Source organism: Nymphaea colorata, chromosome 9 (assembly GCF_008831285.2).
Source record: "Nymphaea colorata isolate Beijing-Zhang1983 chromosome 9, ASM883128v2, whole genome shotgun sequence".
Taxonomy (NCBI): domain Eukaryota; kingdom Viridiplantae; phylum Streptophyta; class Magnoliopsida; order Nymphaeales; family Nymphaeaceae; genus Nymphaea; species Nymphaea colorata.
Window position 1 is genome coordinate 18,639,761 of NC_045146.1, and position 20,135 is coordinate 18,659,895.

Below are 20,135 nucleotides of genomic sequence, written 5' to 3' on the forward strand. Positions count from 1 at the left end.
ATCGATAAACCCGACGATACAAAATTCAAGTGGTAAGGCGATGTCTTTATTAGTGAGGTGCAGGTCAGGTCACCCATCTTATAGTTTATGTACGACGCTACTGGAATCGCAATACTTTGTAGTCGGCATACGTGCAGTCCCAAATGTGTGCAAAATTTCATGTGACCTGAAATCATTTCTTCCACAACCGGTTCAACTGGTTTCGCTGAATGATTATCATGACGAAGTTTCACTTTTATATATGCCATGCTCTGAGGGGTGTACTGTAGCTGTCGGACTGGTGTGACGGTAAAAACTAAAAAGCCAGTCGTCAGTTTGATTCATGCGGCACTACTTCCCTAGAGTCCGACTCTAGACAACAAATAATGACTGCATGATGCTTAGTTGAGTGTCCTACTTCCCACCCAGATTTTGAGACAGCCCTGATGAAGGTAGGAGAAAAGGAGAGGCTTCTGCCTCTATGGGAGATCTCCCTCTCCCCCAGTTTTATATGTGCCATCCAATAATAACTATAGGTTATCTGATACTAACCACATATCAGGGCCGATAAAGTCCCAAAGGAATATTGTGGGCCTGTGGCTGACGATGGAATATGATCGACTGATCCTCAGACTCTGTTACCCTCCTATGGCAACTGAAATAAGTGGTAGCATCTCCTTTTTCCATAATCGGACTTTAAAGAACATTGAAACTTGTTTTGTGACCAAACTTCTCAACTCCTACGAAGACAAATCTCACCTATGACCATTTCCAAATGGGATTGGTCTCAACAGGTTTAATGTTTTGATCTACATTAAGTTTCAGTCCGTTGTTTGCACTGTATCTTTGCGTTCGATTTGATAAACCCATTTTTTGTTCAAAGAGGCCCACTTGTTCCCCCAGCCAACTTTTGCAGCAAATTCATGATCCTTGTGCAAAGAGCTTTCTGTATTAATTGACAGGAACACATGGAACTCAAGGCTACCATGTTTATTGATTGGGACTCGGGGGGTTCAAGGCTTACATAGAGACAACTCTACCAACTGCCGACAGTCTGAAGCACCACACGAAGAATGGAACAACCACAGTTTACGGAATGGGAGAGATGACCACTTTTCCAGTAGCTCTGCCAGTCTCAAGATAAGAGAAAGCTTCTGCCACCTTCGAAAACTCAAATGGTCCCTTAGGATCCACCACCGGCTTCACCTTTCCAGACTCCAGATACGGATTAAGTTTTGCCAAAACTGCACCATTAGAGGTTACAACAAATCTAAAGCCAGGCGGAGTAACTGCACCCGTCAGTACAACGATGCTGCCCCCTTCCTTGACTGCTTTAACAGCTTTGTCACACTGCCCTGTTATAGGATCAAGCATTAGAATACCAACATGTCAACCTATAGGAAAATAAATATAAATGAACAGAATAATCAACTTAGTAGTTCAAAAGTTCAAAGTGGTCATTGATTTCCCCTAAAATGGCCTGATCATCAGTCACCAAAGAAGTGCTCAGCAAAAAAATTTCACCTACAATATGAACTTCTAAACAAGTTTGAGGGAAAGAGATTGAAAAAAGCATGAGTTGGCTAACAAGCTTATGATATAAATCCTCAGAACCATGGATGGGAATTTTGGATATAAGTATGAAGTTCACATTCATTGATCATGACTCATATAAAGTGATTTTTAGAGCAATTGGATGGGCCATCTATACAAAATATACTTATATAGAGAACTTTTGGAAATTATGTATCTCCAGCGCACACAGATTAGAAAATATGTAAACGGATATTTGTTCAAATCAACAATATTCCAGTAGCTAACTTAACAACGAGCTATAGCACAGGTAGTTTAACTAATACAAAGGAAATGAGAAATATCACTTTCTTCATATGCCCAACAAAAAAAATGCACAAGCACCTGGCCAAAAACTACCGCACATACAGACATTGGTATTCTGGTAATCAAGCAACTAGAGATACACATACCTCGATATATTGGATATTACTAACAACACGAAAGAAAAAAGATAACAGAAAACTTACCAACTGCGTCATAGACAACATCATACTTGTCAGGAAGCTCCTCAAAGTTAACCTTTGTGTAGTCAATTGCAACATCAGCACCCAAGCTCTTCAACAGATCCAGTTTCCCAGTACTTGATGTTGCAGCAATTTTCGAGGCACCAAACACATGCTTAGCTAGCTGTTGAGAATAGGATGAGGAAAAAGGAAGAAACGCTACATTAAAATAATTGATTAAATGCTTTGATAAAGGCTACAAAAATAAAAACTTCTTTAACTGTTGCTACTCCTACTTGAAGCAAAGGCAAAAGAACTTTTCTGGCTACATTTTATCCACAAGTATGTTTTAGACCAGCAAGTCTCTTACCGACCACTCCTAGGAAACTTACCTCAATTTATCTAGTTGAGTGATCCTGATCAATAAAAATGTATGAGCTAAAGTTCCGTAAAATAGGACATGGAAACAAATGAATGGAAAACTTACTTTCTATAAACTTATTTTCATATAAAATAAGTGAAAAAAGAACTAACTTCCAAGGTAAATGAGCTCCATTTTCTTGATATTTTTATATAAGCAATGGCAATAATATGGTATACATCCAAAAGAAATATTCACTTGGAAAGCTAGAAATATAGCAATGACCTGGATCACCAAGCTTCCAACTCCACCAGCGCCTCCCAACACAAGGATTGATTTACCTGCAGAAAATCCTGCTCTTTCGAGACCTTCATATGCAGTTTCAATTGCAAGGGGCAGTCCAGCAGCCTGATGGAAGTTTAGGTTCTTGGGCTTTAGAGCCAACAGTTTCTCCTCCACAGCAGTGTACTCTGCAATCGATCCATACTTCTTTGGATTTTCCAAAGCCTTCTCGTTTATATTCCCATATACTTCATCTCCTTCCTTGAAATTCTTGACTTGAGTCCCAACTTTTACCACCACTCCAGATACATCATATCCCGGAACAGTCTGTAAATGCAAGAACAATGTTAGCAAATGCAGCTCCGCTCTGAAGCTAGGAAGAAGGGGCTGGGACTAAAAGTCCATAAGCGGAAAGAAGCAGAGGCTATAAGGATCATAAAAAGATCAAAATTGGAAATACGCGAGCGTCTCTAGAATTTTTCAGTTTGAATATAAATCAGCTCTGCAGGACAGAGAAATAACAGAGGGTTAAGTTTTTTTTTTAAACAAAATTTGTATATTTATGATTGGTATAGACACGACAGATGAAATCAATCCATTCACATAGGATTCACTGTCCAGAAAGAAATCCCCAAAACTTATCATTTGCTATAGATAAAGGTCCGCAAAGAGAAAGGTTATCCCCACACCCCAAATGGTAAAGCTGACCAGCACAAGCGGTTTATCTTCCCGGTACCTATGCATCCTCTGAAAATAGTTTTCGAGGTTAAAATCCTTTCATTGTAAATTGACAGTTCAACAGTATTTCCCACAATAAAAGAAAAAACTCCAAATTTCTAAATCTTTAATCGCAGCAATTTATGTTTATATTGCAAAAATGCTACAAGGATGATAGAGCAACAAACTTACAATCAGTCGTTAACAGTTGATGGAAAAAATACAAGGTCAAAGTGATGATTAAGTAAAGGGAATTGATGCACTTTTTTTTTTTTTTTGGTGGGGGGGGGGAGGGGGGTGGGTCTTTTCCGGGGAACATACCAAAATTTCAGTGCTGAGCCGTGCAATAAAAGTCTTAGGGAGCAGAAGTTCAGGAAATTTCCAAGTTTACGGTTATAGAAAATCCATAATCTATCTACATATTTTGTGGAAACAAAGACAACAAATATTACAATGTCACAAAAGCACAAGCGGCAACAGATTCATCCAAAACTGAATCAAGAATCTACAATTGATTCAGTCTGCCTCCAAGCGTACTTCGGTTCAACATTTCTTTACAAAAAGTGTGAAAATCTAGAGCTGCAGAAGCTATGAGTTTCCACACACACACACACAGAGACAGAGGAATCCATTACAGAGAGAGGAACCCACAGGTAATGGAGAATCAGAGGCCTTGAATTTGCCTTGCCTCCTCTTTGCATCAACAGGGTTGAGTGCAGCAGCTACCACCTTGATGAGGACTTGGTCGGCCCCCATTTCAGGCACCGAGACGCTGGAACTGAACTTCAACACTTCTACACCACCATATTCATCATAAAGCCACGCGCTCTGCTGAACCGGCACTTGGGGATTGTTGCTGGTCGTCTCCATGACTGTTGGGGCAGCTTGGGCCTTGACGGCGCTGAGCTTCTTGGCAGAAGCCGGCAACTTACAGCTGCTGCTGCTTAGCTTTCTTCCTCCTCTGCCATTTGGAGAAAATATGGCCCTTAAACTCAGAAAGGCGGTTTGTTGGCAAGAGGAGGAGCAGTGGCATGGCAGTCTGATAAGTTGGCGAGTGGTAGGGAGCACGTCCATGCTGAGGCAGTAGCTCTCTCCTCTCTCTTGGCGGGTGGTTCCCCTTTTCCTGTGTTTTTATTAGCTTTTCGAGGGGAAAGACTAAATTACAGCGACGACCATGAATCGTGCAGGAAATTTCTGGAAGGAGTGCCCGTCACCAACAACTGCAGCCCAAAGGGGCAGGGTCCAGGGCGAGAGCGAGAGAGAGAGAGAGAGAGAGAGAGAGAGACCCATTGAATGAGACAGGGAATGAAGCCACGATTACCGTTAAATCCACAGATCTTGCACAGAGGATACACTACGTGTGATTGTGTGAATGTTGTTTCTTCAGTCTTATCCACACACTTGAAATTACTAGGACTGCTGGTCCAGCAAAGGAAATTGGTGGTCTAGTTCTCTCACAACTCTAGTGAGTTCTACGACCAGAAAAGTGCTGCGAAGGAACGGACGAACGGTCACTGTTCCTCTTTCACGGGCAAATTTGCACTGCATAAATCGAAGCTTGGCATTCTTGGTAGGTCTCAATGTGGTTCTCCACCTGCAAGAGTTCTACTGTTCTTATCAGAATTTTAGTGTTGTCTTTTGCTATTCAACTGTTAGATAACAGTGAATTCTGGTGGTCAAGATAGAAACTAAGATCAATTGATCTAGTTCATAGACTAAATGATAACTGGGATTAGGTTACTTGAGGATCATATGTATCTGATAGACTTGTCAATGTTCTCATGGTGGTGGTTTAGGCCTTAGCATACATGCTGTTGATGGCAGCCCTTTTACATTGACAAGATACAACATGAAACGACAGGACCCACACCCAACAACGAGTCGGTGCACGCGTGCAAGGAATGGTGGATTATATTTTTTCAGGAAATTGACATCCTAAGGCCTCAAGCCATGGTTTTCAGCAAGGATTGTAGATCTCCTGTTTGAAAGATGTAGGGTTACATTCTTTCCTTTGACTATTGATTCATGGATGTGAGAGTTCATAAGAAATTTAAATCCACCATTTGAAAATCTGGAGTTTGACAGAAGCGTGGATTTTAAGGTGAGGCCTCAAGACGAATTGGGTCCTTGGGCTTGTGACCTGGGAAATCAAATGCCCCCTTATGGAAAAAGTAGATTCTCAAATAAGGAATTCAGGTCCATCTAGGAGACTCGGACATGGAACTGAATAAGCTTTGGGGAAAAGAAGAAGTAATTTGATTTGGGACAGATCAGGAGGTATTGCATTACATCTAAATTGTGAGACTGATAACAATCAAGTTTACACAAAATGAGTGAGAAATATTACAATCAGAGGGTGTTTGGCAACATGAACACTAACATGAATCTATCCCAAGTATTGTGCAGATTCATGAAACACTAACCATGAATCTCCACAATGTTTGAGGCATATTCATGAAACGCCAAGTTAGTATTCTTACTGCCAAATGCCCCCAAGGGATAAACTCAAGTGGTATAACATTATTCTGCTCCAAAACGAAATCACATTTGCTTTCTTGAGATTTATATATCAAACGAATGACACCCTTATGCCACTCATGTATTTCCGGTCACTCTACCGTCTTATTGTCCAATAAAATATTGTGTATACTACTTCGAGATGTGCAGCAATTAAACACATTAAAGGTCGACTTCCGATGTAAATTACAATAAAAGCGAACAAAATTTGTGGATCCATTTGCTTCTCAAGCAAGTGCACACATGCACGCACATGTTCGATCATCAGCTTATTGTTTTATAAGTTTATTAGTGGTTCAAACGTCTCCTCTTTCCTACTTAACTTCATAGTTAGGCAATGATTGGTCAATTACCAACTTAAGGATATGCTTGAGTGTATTAAAAACTATCATGATATGGTGTTTTTGAGACATGTATTCCTTTGGTTAAAGGTTCAGACCCAATCAAGCATGGGACTGAGTCTGACAAAAAAACTTGCTTGCGTAAATTTCATGTGTTTTTCCTTTATTGCTACCTGAGATACGCTGTTTTAGATGCTGGAGAAAGGCGTTAGTGTGTCTCAGAATTTCGTTCGCACCCTTATCAATATACAACAAAAGTTTTGAAGAAATTCAAAAAAGTGACTTCTTGTAAGAAGACAAGGTGCCCCTCCGATGAAACAACGTTGGAGTGTGGCTTCATAGCCACCCAACACCACCTCGTTCCAAAGGGCTGTGTAATTCAGCTTTGATGGAGTAATAAAAGCTGTTTAATTTCCTTCCCAGTTTGTTATTAGATCGTATGCTTCACGCTCTTTAAGGAGAAATGCTCGTGATAAACTAGCTTGGACAATAACATTGATCTGCAGAAGAACGGTCCAGGATTCTCGCGTGGCTGCAATTCCTTAATAAAAATTTTACAAAAGTACACATGGTACAACAATAAAAGGGATTTTCTTCAGTCAACTGCTTAAAATACATATAAAACAAGCGGTCAAATGAGAGGAATCCAGATTCGAGTTTGTCTCTGTCACCAAAGAACATGCCTTTGTGTTTTCATATATGTTGTATGGTAAGTAAAAAAAAATAAAAGTTGTATCTTCGTTGCAGGAGTGAACCTTAAAAATGTTGCCGCTGAATTATGTACCTTTTGACATCAAAAGAAAATTTAAAGATGTCAAAAGAAAATTTAAAGCCTGCTCATTGGCCTTTTGCAGTAAAAGCATTGCACCAAATACTCTAATTGATCTAAAAAATAAAAGCAATTGGGACGTGATACAAGATTAAAGATGTTTTCCTTTTACAAAAACACGTGCAACTTTCGGTAATATGGCCAAAAGTTGCTCAAGCCTGAATTTACTTTTCCCAAAAGCCTGTTTAAATGTAATTTAAGCGGTAAAACAGAAGGCACCAAAACTTAAATGTGGTTTTGCTACGCCGCCAAAAAGTAGAGCGCATTTTTGCTGGTAAACAAGGATAAACGTTTTTATGTAAATTTCTCCAAATAAAGATCCTCGTTTCTTAATGGACCTGCCACCCTTGGAAGTACAACTAGGTGGAGTGAGGAATTATGAAGAGCTTGTTGAATTCATTTAAAAGCAACTTCACGCAACAAGGATTCACATAAATACAGAAAAAAAGGATCTACCCAACTGCAATATGATTACACTGGAATGATCAGTGGATGCTCAACTGCCATTTTTTCATAGAAGACAGGATACCACCATTAAATAAGCAACCCAATGCATTATACGATACAAAAAAAGATAGCCACATCAATTTAAACTGCATAAGGCATACTCGTTAGTACATCTTTTGGGGGCCAAATCTGGGGCCTATATGTCCATGCGTGGACATGTACAAGAGAGAGAGAGAGAGGTTCGTAAATTGGAATGAGCAAACAAAAGGAGCAAGTGGTAAATTAAAACCCTCAATTAACGCTGAGAATCTGTAGAACAATCTCACCGCCATATTTACTCTTTATACACAACCGATCTACCGGCAGACCCAACATTCAAACCATTTCAATGCCAGTGGGATAACCACAGCAACTAGTGATCACCACCCTCTTCCACCCCTCCCAAACTTCAAACAGAATTATAGATGTATTACCATAAATTATTTTGATTATAGACATGGTACCCAGAAATAAGGGAGCTTAAGGCAAGAGCTGCAAATGCCAAGAAGGAGATGCTGACAGAGCCACTGGCCAAGTCCGTGAATGGATCCTTTCCCCATTCAGCCTGTGTATCGTCTGTGAGTGATGCTGCCGAGGATGATGCTGACATCAGCAAATATGCAAGCACCTGCATCATGGGTATCTTAAGTCATTGACTTGGATTCGTTCACTTCTTTCTTTGGTAGTATTCAGGGGAAAGAGTTGAATGTGGAGGCAAAAGAAGAACCTTAATAGCAAAAGAAGATGAAACCATAATTACCATGACACGATATGGATATGAAAAGCGGAAGCAGAGGTGAATACTAAAAGGCTTCATGCAGCAACACAAGTTCACAGGACAATTATGTGAGCAAAAATGACAACCAAACGAAAGTGGTACAAGAGGAGAAGGAACAAATAAGAGATAACATGAACATGGTTTACAGCCCACACAGAATCAACAAGGAAGCAAGATCAAATATTCTCTACACCAATGCATCACGTAAATTAATGTGAGGTCATGAAAATGAGTAGGCACCAGCGTGGGATCGACAAAGAAGCAAAGTGCAATGTTTAGTGTACTAAAACATCACATAAGATCATACGGAGAACATAAAAATCATTGGAGAAGGGTCGCAACAACAAAATGAAGTGGCAAATGAAGGAATCTAGATAAAAAGAAAAAGTGAAAAGACCTAATTGAAAAGCTGAGTTCTCCACTATATAAGAAACAATTTTCTCATAAATGAGAAGTTCAATCCCCAAAGCTTTCACAGCTTTGAAAAAACATGGACTTTCTACCTTTCGAATCATGCATACTACAACAAAACCGTTGCCTAACAGTGGTTGAAAACAGAACACATGAATTATTCAATTTGGGAACATCAGGGATTTAATGTGTTGGTAGAGTCTTCTTTTCTCCATAACAATGCAGCCTGTGATCTTACAAAACACAGATTCACCTGCAAACTGCCATGTCGAGAAAGGATTCCTACCACCATTATAAGCATTTCCCAAAGAAAGACGAGAAAGTTGAATTGTGTGTCGACTGATCAAGCATGGCGGCTTCATCCTCTGCATACCAGCTTCTATTTCTAACGACATGGGTGGAAATGGAGAAGATTTATACAGCCAAAAATCTCCACAGGAAAAGCATGAGAAGAGTGGATGAAGAAACTACAGAATGTAGGAAATGTGCATGTGTGTGTGTGTGAGAGAGAGAGAGAGAGAGAGAGATTGCCTGGTCGCAAGCAAAGTCGATATAGAGGGAGAGCGGGCGACGGATGGCAGGCTTTCCCGTAGCGAACTGGTAGAGGTGGGCGGCCAGCTGAAGCGTCGAGTAGGCAAATGTGATGACCGCCACTGATATCACATACCTGCACCAGTTTGAACAACAGCCTGCCCAAATCAGCTCAACCCCATTACTCGATCTTCTTCTGTTTGTTCCATAGAAACGAAAAGATATAGGAAACCTAGCTGCCCTGGTTTAGCCTTCTATTCCCCAATAAATAAGCCACTAAAGTGAAAACCCCGTTAAACTCCAAGAAATCATGGTTGCATCCCCAACAATGTAAAATTCTAAAAAGAAGATTCCTTGAACTCGAAAGATCATGATCGAGCAAGCGGTCGCCTACCCAACAAAGTAAAACTCTTGGCAGAACACCTTAAACCCCAGGAACCATCCCTATGATCTGAGCATGAGTCGCATGATTCCATCCCCATACAAAGTTAAAACGAGGTTTGAGTTCATAACAAGTTTCGGTTCTTCACCCTTTACCATTTTTGAAAGAAATCACAGTTCAAGGGAGGAGAACACAACCTAGAGCAGTTTGGTATGGAACGAAAACTTTTTAATGGGGAAAGACGCGGACCTGTACTCCTTGTATCTATAGAAGGAGTCGCCGCTCCAGCCTTGGGTTTTGTCCGCAGCCATGACGGAGAAGGAAACGAGAGAGAAGAGGAGGCCGCAGACCCTGAAGGCTAAGCCGGCTCTTCTCAACACCTTCTCCCGATTCCACCGGCGCACGATCGGAGAAACCCCTCTCCGCCTGCTCCCTTCTCCCACCGTGTCTCGGCCAACGCCCGCTTCGCCTCCTTCCATGGGCAACCCGAGAACATCCGCCACGGAGAGATGGGTGTCGGTGTGCGCCGGCTTCGTGATCACTGCGAACCCGTCGATGGCCGATCGATTGACGACGATCGAGCCGGAGTTTGCGGCGCCGATGTTGGGGGCGGCGGTGGCCGTCGAAGAAGGCGACGGTTTCGGCGAGAGTGGTGCCGTTGGCTTCTCTGATTGCTCATCGTCGTCTTCGTCGTTTGCTCTTTCGCTCCAGTGGGTGAGAGCAGTAACAAAATCAATACTCGTTGTTGTTGTTGTTGTTGGTGGTGATGGTGCTGTTGCTGTTGGTGGTGGTGGTGATGGTGCTGTTGTTGTTGTTGGTGGAAGTGGTGGTGATGTTGGTGGTTGTGGTTGAGGTTGTGGTGGTACTGATGTTGCAGCTGGTCCTTCTCCTTCTTGGCCGTTGGCCATGGCGGTCGCTCTGTTACTCTTCTTTTCCTCTTCTTTTCATCAAAAAAGAAGGAAAAATTTTCACTTTGGCGGCCCGCATGCGCGATTTCTCTCCCTCTCTCTCCTTGCCGGAGTCTCTGGGCTCGCCGCTCGACACTCTTGTATGCTTCCCGACTTTCGTCCTGTCGCTGCGAGAAATTTCAGGCAATAGCAAAAATATTAAGTTAATTAAACATCTTCGATTTTTCTAATCCTATAATTCAAGGTTAAATTTTCTGGCTGTCAAATGCGGTTAAGTTTTTCATTTTGGTAGATGTTTTTTCAATTTAGACTAAAAAGCTCAATCGAATGCTTTAAGTAAGCAAATGAGTTAAAAAAAACTAAAAAAAAAGAAATTTAATTTGTAAAATTTAGTTTTTCTCATTTTTCATAATTGACGCTGTCCCATGCTTTAGGTGAACAGGAAATTAATAATCTACCATCTAACATTTTAATTGTCTTTAGGGATTTAGGTTACATTAAAAATTTAAATTAAAATACAGTACACCTTTCAAGTATCACAATATTAATAACCTACGGACAAAAAAAAAAAAAAGCCACTGTCTTTGAAGTCTTGGGTTGTGTCGAAGACTTAGGTGGACTTTGTTGTCATGATTTTATTGTTTATGTTCCAAGGGCGAAGATACATGAGGGCCTCACGGAGCGCATTCTAAAAAGTTAATTTAATAGTTGAATTTAGGTGGACTTGAATCCGACGACGACCTGTCTTACACATGCGGCCTGCATGATCAGTTATACTAAACAACTTTTGTTCTTTGTCAAATACAAGTAACATCAATTTAAAAACGAAAAGAATTGAAAGAACCGTAAATTTTCATAATTTCATATATTTGATGATTTTCAATAGAAATTGAGGGCAGAAATGTTTGATATATATATATATATATATATATATAAGCTGAACTCATATCCTTCTTATATAGTTAAAGATTATAGCGAGAAAATGGGTTGGTAACAGAGATTCTGAAAGGTTTTTATTCCAGGGCTTTCGAGCTCTAATTAAGCAAAAGCCAACACATTCTTAATAGAAAACTTCTAACGGGGCTGACTAACTCTTTTTGTGATATTATAAGACATTACAAGTCAATCAACTAGAAAAACAAATTGAAAAGGTTTTCACTACATGCATTTTTCGGAAAAAAAAACTTGTAAAAGTAGCATTCACAGTTTGCTTATGAAATGTATTTGAGGGTCGAGTAAAAAAAAAACTTGGATTTCACTTTTAACTTTGTTACTATGAGCGGGAGCATTTTCATCATACCGCCTTTGTAACGTGCATGAGATGGGAGATCGCCCTACATTTTTCTGCTTAAAAAGTTTGATCGTTCAAGTGGTTTGGGCTTTGAAAGGCCTCTCGTGAAAAACAAAAATCATTAAAAATTAAAATAATATGTTTCGGTTTAAACGTCACTAAATTTTTATTTCATTTAATTACAAAACGAAGCTTTAACGTACGCTTTACTAGAACCGCAAAGGATTTCATTGTGCGGTTGATAAAGTATACAACCGATGTTACACAAATAGCAAACTTGGTTTAAGGTAGATCCTTCCTTTCCATGGGACCTTATATTCATGGTTTTGAACATATAAATTCATGCTACTGAGATCCTCAGTATGTTTAAATTGAAGATATCTGAAAACACACCTTTTTACTCGGTCTCGATCTTAGATATGAGACTATCAAACTCAACCTTAAATCTAAGGAGAGATTTGCGTTTTTAAAATGTTAAAACATTAAAAAAAGCATTTTATTGTCCATGATCTTAAAACTATGGATCAAATATATCTTAATTTTAATTGGCAAATAACTATTTATCTTTGTAAAATAATTCACAAAAGCACGTTTCATAAACATTACAAATATCAAAATACACTTGGATTATTTTACCAAGATAATTTCTTTCAAAAGAACCCTTTTCCTCTTGCATGCCTTTGATCTCTACAATCACACAAGCAACAGGCAAAATCATAGAGAAACAGTAGCCAATAAAAATGTAAAATTGTGAGGAAACCTTTATTTAAAGGTATTTTCTTAGTTTCTTATCAAGAGTAAATTGAACTTCTCAGTAGCTATAGTGATTGAAAAGTTTATGAATTATTTTATAAGGTTAAGCGGTAATTTTCAGTTATTAATGATAAATATGTCCAAAATTGAGTTATTATTGGTAGATTTGTCTTTTGTTTTAAAAATCCTAACCCCATACAAAAGTGCAGTTCCTGACACTTCCTCCAATTCCCCTTCTAAGCAAATTAAATATTGGGCCCATGCTTAGTCTTGAGGTCATTTAATTCTTTGACCTAAGTTTTAAGGTACCTTTCTTTGTAATCATGAGGTGCAGATAAGATTTTGAAGGGGAAAAGGTCGCCTGAACTGCATAAGAACTCAATATAGATAGAGTGCCTACTTTCCAGCAGGTGTTTAATTGGGGAAGCATGATAATATATTTTCATTTTTTTCAATATCTTCGCTATAGACTACAGTCTTCAAATCAAAATTGGCCAGGTGTTTATAGTGCATCTTTGACTGTGAAATCAAGTCACGTTTAATATTTTTTGATTTATTTGTACTAGAATATGTTTATAAAATTCTTTTGCTGCCCATATTTGTCAAAACTAGCCTTGTTGCATTTTATTTGTAAGGACCACTTTCAAAAGTTTTTTCCGGTATTTAAGATTGTGAGCAAATTTAAGTGACTTATAAAAACAGACAGTTGTTAAGTAATTGATTGTCTTGGTTCATAGTCTTTTTAAGGTTAAACTGAAGCAGTTAAGGAGTGGGTTGGGATCCACTAGACCGAGAGCTTGAGTTTGGTATGAGAGTGAACTGATTTGCTACAGTGGTATCAAAGCTAGTTCAACACTCTTTAAGGTTCCATACACATAGATGTGTGTGCTGATTGTAATGCGCTACTTTGAACAATTTAATTCTCTAAGATTCTGAAGAATCTTAAGAGAGATTTGTCTTAACATTTTTTGGGGTTAAAACTTAAGGGTAGGTTGAGATCCAACCAACTAGAGCCCCAAGCCCAAAGTGGTCCATGTTGTTACGCTATTTATATTTCATCCAATTGCATATATTTACATTACTCTATCAATTATTAAATCCTTTCAGTTCACAACCTTCTCGTAAACAAGGCTTCTCCAACCTTCAACTAGAGAACTTAAGGCTGATAGCTTCTAGGAGATCCAGCATGGTCTGCAAGTTGCAACAGAAGACCTCCAATTAATTGGTCTTCCAAAGATGTGTTGATCGAATGGAAGGCTACTCCTAAGTTCGATTCAAAATCAATGTGCAATTTGTGCCAGGAAAAGTCCCAGGATGCAAGCTTGGTGCAATTGGTCGGTCCAGCAGGAGTTGGTAGGCAGTCAGTCATTTGTTGAATTATAGTAGGTACCAACCCTGGTTTGATTCACCTTCACAACCAAGCCTCAAAAAATATCATAACCATCAAGCCCTTAGGGCTAAACTGATGCATATCATAAATAAAGTATAACATATGCATATTATGTCATGTCTATTTTATACATATATTCTACTCCCAAACAAAAATAACAGGTACAATTCTAACCTAGACCAAAGAGACATGACAAACAACCCCGAAGAAAGGACACACATAATGAGCTAGTATGAAACTTGAGTTCTAACCCTAACTTGCTTCTACTTTTTATTTTTTCTGGAGAGGTAGACAATCTTTGCCTTAGTTAGATCACTATCAGACTACGCATTATGGGTATTAATTAAACTCTTAACCTCTTTTAACTTAGCGGCTTTATGTTGCCAATCCCCTAGCTACGTCAATGGACTCTCTTGTAAGCCGCTGTGGCGGGGAACTCATGGCTCTGGAAGTTGCACTCTGTCCAAGCACCAGCAGTAGTAGTCCGACCTCGAGATCTCTAGCATCGCATCGGGGGTCATCTTCTCAAGGTCCCTCGGTTTCATGGTTGTGAGCTGGTTGACAGTATGCGAGTCATAGGGTGCTCTGAATTCCTCGATTCTGTGAGCTTGAGAGCGCATTCTCTTGTAGAGTCTCATTGCAGCCACACAATCTTCATATGGATCTTGTATGCCCACTTGAATCTCGTATCTGCATGTGCCATGCAAAGCAACATATGATTATAGTAGCGAACATAATGGCTGTCAAGCTTCCTCAAGGAAACGAAAACTTTGCATTCTATGACATTTTTAGATGAGCAAAGATAATGAAAATAACTTAGTTTAAAAGTGTTGATCACATGCAGAATATACATGTGTCTGTGTGTGCTTGCGCGCATGTGTAAGAACGAAATAAGTATGAGAACTATGTGCACTAATTATAATATCTTGTATGTGCAGATTGGTTCTGTAGTTTGATTTTGAAAACCCTTTTGGCTTAATCACTAGTCGGTTGTTCCATCAAGGTTTAATTAGTTGACTTACATTAATTTATTCCCTTGTTTCTTTGCATCAAGCAAATCATTTAACTTTTTCTTTATTCAAAGGGCTGGCTGTCACTTACCCAAGATAAGCTTGCGTTAGATACTTGAGGGAGTTGCTCAGTTTGCTTGTCTTCATCAATGGAGGATACTTTGCAGTGTCCCTGCATAATAAAAAAACAGAGTCTTATTACATTGTGAATGATTAATGCTGTCATACATAAGATTGTACTGTAAAATGGAACACAGATCAAGTAAACAGTAAGTCAATTATGCAACTTCGAGCTACTCGAGCTCAGCTCATTTCCTAAATGGGTCTAGTTCGAGCTGATCGAATGTAAATTTGGTTAGGTGAGTGAGCCAAGCTCGAGCTAAGTCATGAGTTGATCAACTGGTTTAGGCCCGTTGGAAGACCACATATATTATATATTTCGTAGTATTATTGAACTTTTTATTAACAAGCACAAGTTTTGTTGACCTAAAAAAAACAGGCTCAATACTTTTCATTTTTTTCATTTAACCACTCTTTTCGATGTAATCTAAGCGGTTGAATGGAAGAAATCAAATTTCATCGAGTGAGTAGAGAGATTAGTAAGGAACATACCTCATTAAGTGAGCTGGGTAATCAATTCCCAAACAGTCAAGGTCATGGTTCAGGCCATGCCCCACCAGAATCCTTGCCCTTCCGCCCTTGGAACGGGCCTTCCAGATGGATTCTCCGTTGTAGAGGATTTCTTGAATCCTTTTCTGGACTTGCTTCCATGGTGCTGCGTCTTTCAAATTCTCTGCTCTTATCCCAGTCATGTCATATCTAAATAATAAGCACGAAAACAAAAGTTAATTCATTGACCTCACATATATTTTCATATATATATATATATATATATATAGTTCAGACAGAGAAGTCTTCCGGCCTTTCAGCGCATTGCATCAGACAGTATGTTGCATCGGATGGTGTATTTAATCACGTTCACCAATGCATTGCATCGAGTGACGATGATTGGAGAGATCAAGATGGCTAGAGAATATATATATATATATATATATATATATATATATATATATATATATATATATATATATATATATATATATATATATATATATATATATAAAAGATAGATAAAGAGTGACCTGTAGTTGGTAACAGGGATTATGGGTTTGACGTATGAGTGGTAGATGATATTCTCATCTTCATCAATGATGCAAACTCTTGCGCAGATATCAAGTGAGCCGTCATTTCCTCCTCCCACCATCTTGCAACCCATTGCAATCGCTTGCCCTCTTGTTCTACCGCCCCCACCCACCAGCAGATCCTGTCCAATGCCTTCCCTTATTATTTCAGATCCCTCACCAGAGAGAGAGAGAGAGAGAGAGAGAGAGAGAGAGAGAGAGAGAGAGAGACAGAGAATTCATCTTGTCATGGGATACGAGAACTACTATATATTTTCGGTGTGGTCATTTAACGAGTAGTTGAAGTCGCTTTCTCATGCATATAGCTTTTGGATTATATCGATTTAATTTACTGCTACTTATTATACATAAGGCCCTCTGAGAAGAAGGGCAAGAAAAGATTTAGCCACTGATAAGATTAAAAAATATAGGATACGAAAACTCTATTGGGTTATAAAGTTATAGAGAGAGAACAAAGGTATGGTAGATGTTCACTCGTAGGTCATCACCCTTCCTGAAGGTAGAGATTAATCTCTACATAATGATCACAAGTTTTAATTTTGGAACTCTTAGAGTGGTTGGAACTGGTTCCTGTAACGAAGTCGATCGAGCAACATCTTATAGATTAATTTGACACGAAGTTTAGAGAAAAAGACGATCAAAACTTACCGGTGCACTTGCACGTGGAATCCGGCATCTTTCTCGGTGCCTCTGAAGCTCCTCAAAGCTATTGAAAATGTTCAGGCAGAGGTTGCAACCTCGGCTGCTAAAGATCCTAGCACATTCCATCTTTGGCAGAGGACCTTCACAGGTAAGATGTTTAGGAGAGTTGAAAAATCACAAGGATTAACATAAGAAATATAATTAATTAGTATGCATCCGATGAAAACATTAACAATATTAAACGTGTCAACAGTAATCAGTGATTACCGATTAGGTGCTCCCTCAGTGATTCATATGATCGACAGTGCTTCTTGCAGATCCCACACGTCGGTTCATGGACTGAATGATAAGAGGATTTCATGTGATCGAGCAGGTGCTCGAACTTGTTGTATTGCCTATAGCATGCTGGGCACTTGTTCCTGCGAGAGACACGGGGAGACTTTATGCTTAAAGAGGTTTTTCCACACAGAAAAATCTGTTGCAATTACTAATATGGGCTTAGCATAACTAGTAGGGGTTAGAAGTTAGAGGACTGTAAGAAAGTATAACTTTAGTTTGATTCTCATACATCTATATCTTAAGTGGTGGGGCGCAACACCTAAGTTAAAAGGTTTACCGTTATCATTGGTGGTGCTGATGTAGCCCAGGACCCAATAGACAGGAGGAATGGGGGCGTTTAGGCCTTGAATTCCAGGTAGTGGTTGTTAACCTCCTATTCATCAAGAACTTACTTATGAACCTATTGAGGATATTCATCGATGAACCCTAACCTTACTATGCTGAGAATACCATAGCAGAATGGCAGGGTTGGGATTTGATTCAACTAGTTCCTTCACATTATAAGGTCATCATTTTGTCCCATTAATATATAAAGCTGTTCAATTTTTTAACAAAGAATTACTTAGTTTATCTGTAGGAGCCAGTGTTTATGGGTTATGATGAGAAGACATAAAACCCTTCATGGGATCAATATTGGTGACAATACTGTTTCTGTGTTTACAAATGGAAAAGAAAACTCAGGCCAAGTCTTTTGGGTCCAAGGAGGTCTAGTGTTCAACAACAAAAGTACATTAATCGGCAGAACCCGGCTCAGGTCCGCACTGACCGGGCTAGCTAGGAGTTTGCCATGTGCACACCCAGATCAGACCTTGATACTGGAGGGTCAGGACAACAGAATGCTCCCTCTTAAAGGATCGAATATTCAAAGATGAGCCAACAGAATGTGGATGCTTTGACTGTCCAACAATGGCCTCATCTTGTCTTGGTTAGGACCAAGTTGAACTGGGTCTGATCAAGAGCATCGGCTAGAGAGTGAGAGAGAGAGAGATGCAAGTGAAACTAACTTTTTGACGTATAAGGGGAACAATAAATACAAGAAAAAAGACCTGCAAATTACAGAAACAATGAGAAGCATCAAACTAAAGAGAAAAAGAAAAAGATTTAGAAAGCAAGGAGAGAGTGGGGAGACCTCAATGTCTCTGCGGACTCCTGCTTGATATCCATCACGTTGAGCTGCTGCTGTTACGGAGAGTGTGCTGCTAATTGGACTGCAGTTTGCCCTGCAGGATTGTGCACGTTTCTGTGGCAATTTATGGTTTCTGAAAAGACGGGACCAGAAGGATGGCTCCACCGGCACCGCCACCACTGAAAAACTCTACCAAATAACAAAAGCAGAAGAAATCTAGGGAGGACCATGCAGGACGTGACCATTTTATCTGTGAAGTGGCACCTGGACTGCTGCTGCTTTGCATATTCTTAGCGATCCACACATCAATGGCCCTCCCCACTTTCTACCCAGAATCTCCTCTGTGTGTGTGTGTGTGTGTGTGCGCGCGCGCGCGTATATGTAAGTATAAAGAAATATCTGGTCGCAGTTCATAAGCCAAAAATTTTAATACTGTTAAGTTTGAAAACTTTATAAATGTTGACTTGTGAATTTCCTGTTTCCTTTTCCAGTGATCCACTGTACAATCTTTGTGCCAGTAATTGGAGGAAGATGAAAGGATGGGATCCTCCAGAATCTGCCGGTTCAAAATCAGTAGCAAAAACTCAGTTCATGGTGGGTTGTCTACACCATCAGAAATAGCGAAGGAGAGATCAGTCTGTAGAAACCATCTTCTATTGAGGTTCTTCAGACACCACCTGCCGTCAATGGACTCACTGGCTGACCATCTGTTGGAAGCTTGATCACAACTTTAGAATATTCATAATGGAATCCATTCTTTGCTAATATAATTTGAAGGTGGAGCTGCTTCTAACAACTGAGCAAGACCTAGTTGCCCTTTTCCTATGCTAATTTTTCTTTTAAAAAAAATTAGCAAGTGCGATTCTGGACGAGATTAACTCTTACGGAAATTCTCTTGAAATGACAAACGTGTTCACTTTCTTCCTTATCTTATATGTAACTGTGTACACTTTGCATTTACCAATGAACTGGTAAAGTTCTGCATAATTTCAATGTGACATTCAGTATAATACATATGGAAGGAGAAAGAGAGAGAGGGAGAGCAGGGTGCATGTATAGGATAGCTAGATAATGTTCTGCATAATAAAGGGGGGATAAACATAGTAGTCAAATCGTCATGTTTCTTGGAAGTTATGAACCAGTTCCCCTTCATTCAGAAACTCCTATTGAATGATAAAAACCAAGAAAAAAAAAAGTCATGCCTGTAGAATGTAACAAAAAGCGATGCTCAAAATTTTTCTAAAACATTATCTGAAAGAACTCGTTCGAAAAGCTAATCTTTTATGTATAGATTCTGACTTGAACTTGAAGAGAGAAGTTGATAGAGAAAGAATTGGTCTTTTGCCTTTTTTGCTTTACGTCGTGTTCTTGATTCTTAACTATTTGAAGGCCCTACAGCTTTGCTCTAATATGATTTGAGGAGGCCAACGTGGGAGGCTGCAGGCAAAAGGAATGAGGAGGGGGAGTCGGATATGCTGCTTTACCCTGATATCGAACCCATCACATCTAAATCAAACAATTTACGAGTCAAGATCCGTATGCTGACCAAGAATATTTCTCACACGATCGCCAGCTTTTTCTCCTTTCTTCATTGGAAAAGAAGAAAAGGCCACCATGGCCGAGCTTTTAAATATGCCATTACCTTTACAGCAATTGATATTTGATTCTATTTCAAAGTTTGCTCTTTCAACAGTCAAACATTCCCTCTCTTTCTCAGACATGAATATATATATATATATATATATATATATATATATATATATATATATTTAGAGAGAGAGAGAGAGAGAGAGAGAGAGAGCTGCATAATCTATGGAGAATAAACCTGGTTATATGCGCCAT

General features: G+C 39.4%; 3 protein-coding genes across 3 annotated transcripts; all 3 read right to left on the reverse strand.

The window, feature by feature from the left end:
- Positions 1 to 909: 909 nt before the first annotated feature.
- Positions 910 to 4,640, reverse strand: LOC116259862 (2-methylene-furan-3-one reductase). The gene is made up of 4 exons (XM_031637822.2): positions 4,009 to 4,640; positions 2,644 to 2,967; positions 2,022 to 2,181; positions 910 to 1,334 (listed from the first exon to the last, which is right to left on the reverse strand). The coding sequence occupies exons 1-4, from the start codon at positions 4,429 to 4,431 to the stop codon at positions 1,069 to 1,071; spliced, it is 1,173 nt and encodes a 390-aa protein (XP_031493682.1). The 5' UTR covers positions 4,432 to 4,640; the 3' UTR covers positions 910 to 1,068.
- Positions 4,641 to 7,599: 2,959 nt separating this feature from the next.
- On the reverse strand, positions 7,600 to 10,700 carry LOC116259844 (CASP-like protein 4A3). Its single transcript, XM_031637794.2, has 3 exons — positions 9,882 to 10,700; positions 9,251 to 9,386; positions 7,600 to 8,158 (listed from the first exon to the last, which is right to left on the reverse strand). Exons 1-3 carry the CDS (start codon positions 10,538 to 10,540, stop codon positions 7,961 to 7,963), a joined length of 993 nt encoding a protein of 330 aa, XP_031493654.1. The 5' UTR covers positions 10,541 to 10,700; the 3' UTR covers positions 7,600 to 7,960.
- Positions 10,701 to 14,411: 3,711 nt separating this feature from the next.
- LOC116260643 (uncharacterized) lies at positions 14,412 to 18,331 on the reverse strand. The gene is made up of 7 exons (XM_031639090.1): positions 18,297 to 18,331; positions 17,096 to 17,247; positions 16,835 to 16,968; positions 16,127 to 16,308; positions 15,597 to 15,803; positions 15,076 to 15,156; positions 14,412 to 14,664 (listed from the first exon to the last, which is right to left on the reverse strand). Exons 1-7 carry the CDS (start codon positions 18,329 to 18,331, stop codon positions 14,412 to 14,414), a joined length of 1,044 nt encoding a protein of 347 aa, XP_031494950.1.
- Between the last annotated feature and the right edge of the window lie 1,804 nt (positions 18,332 to 20,135).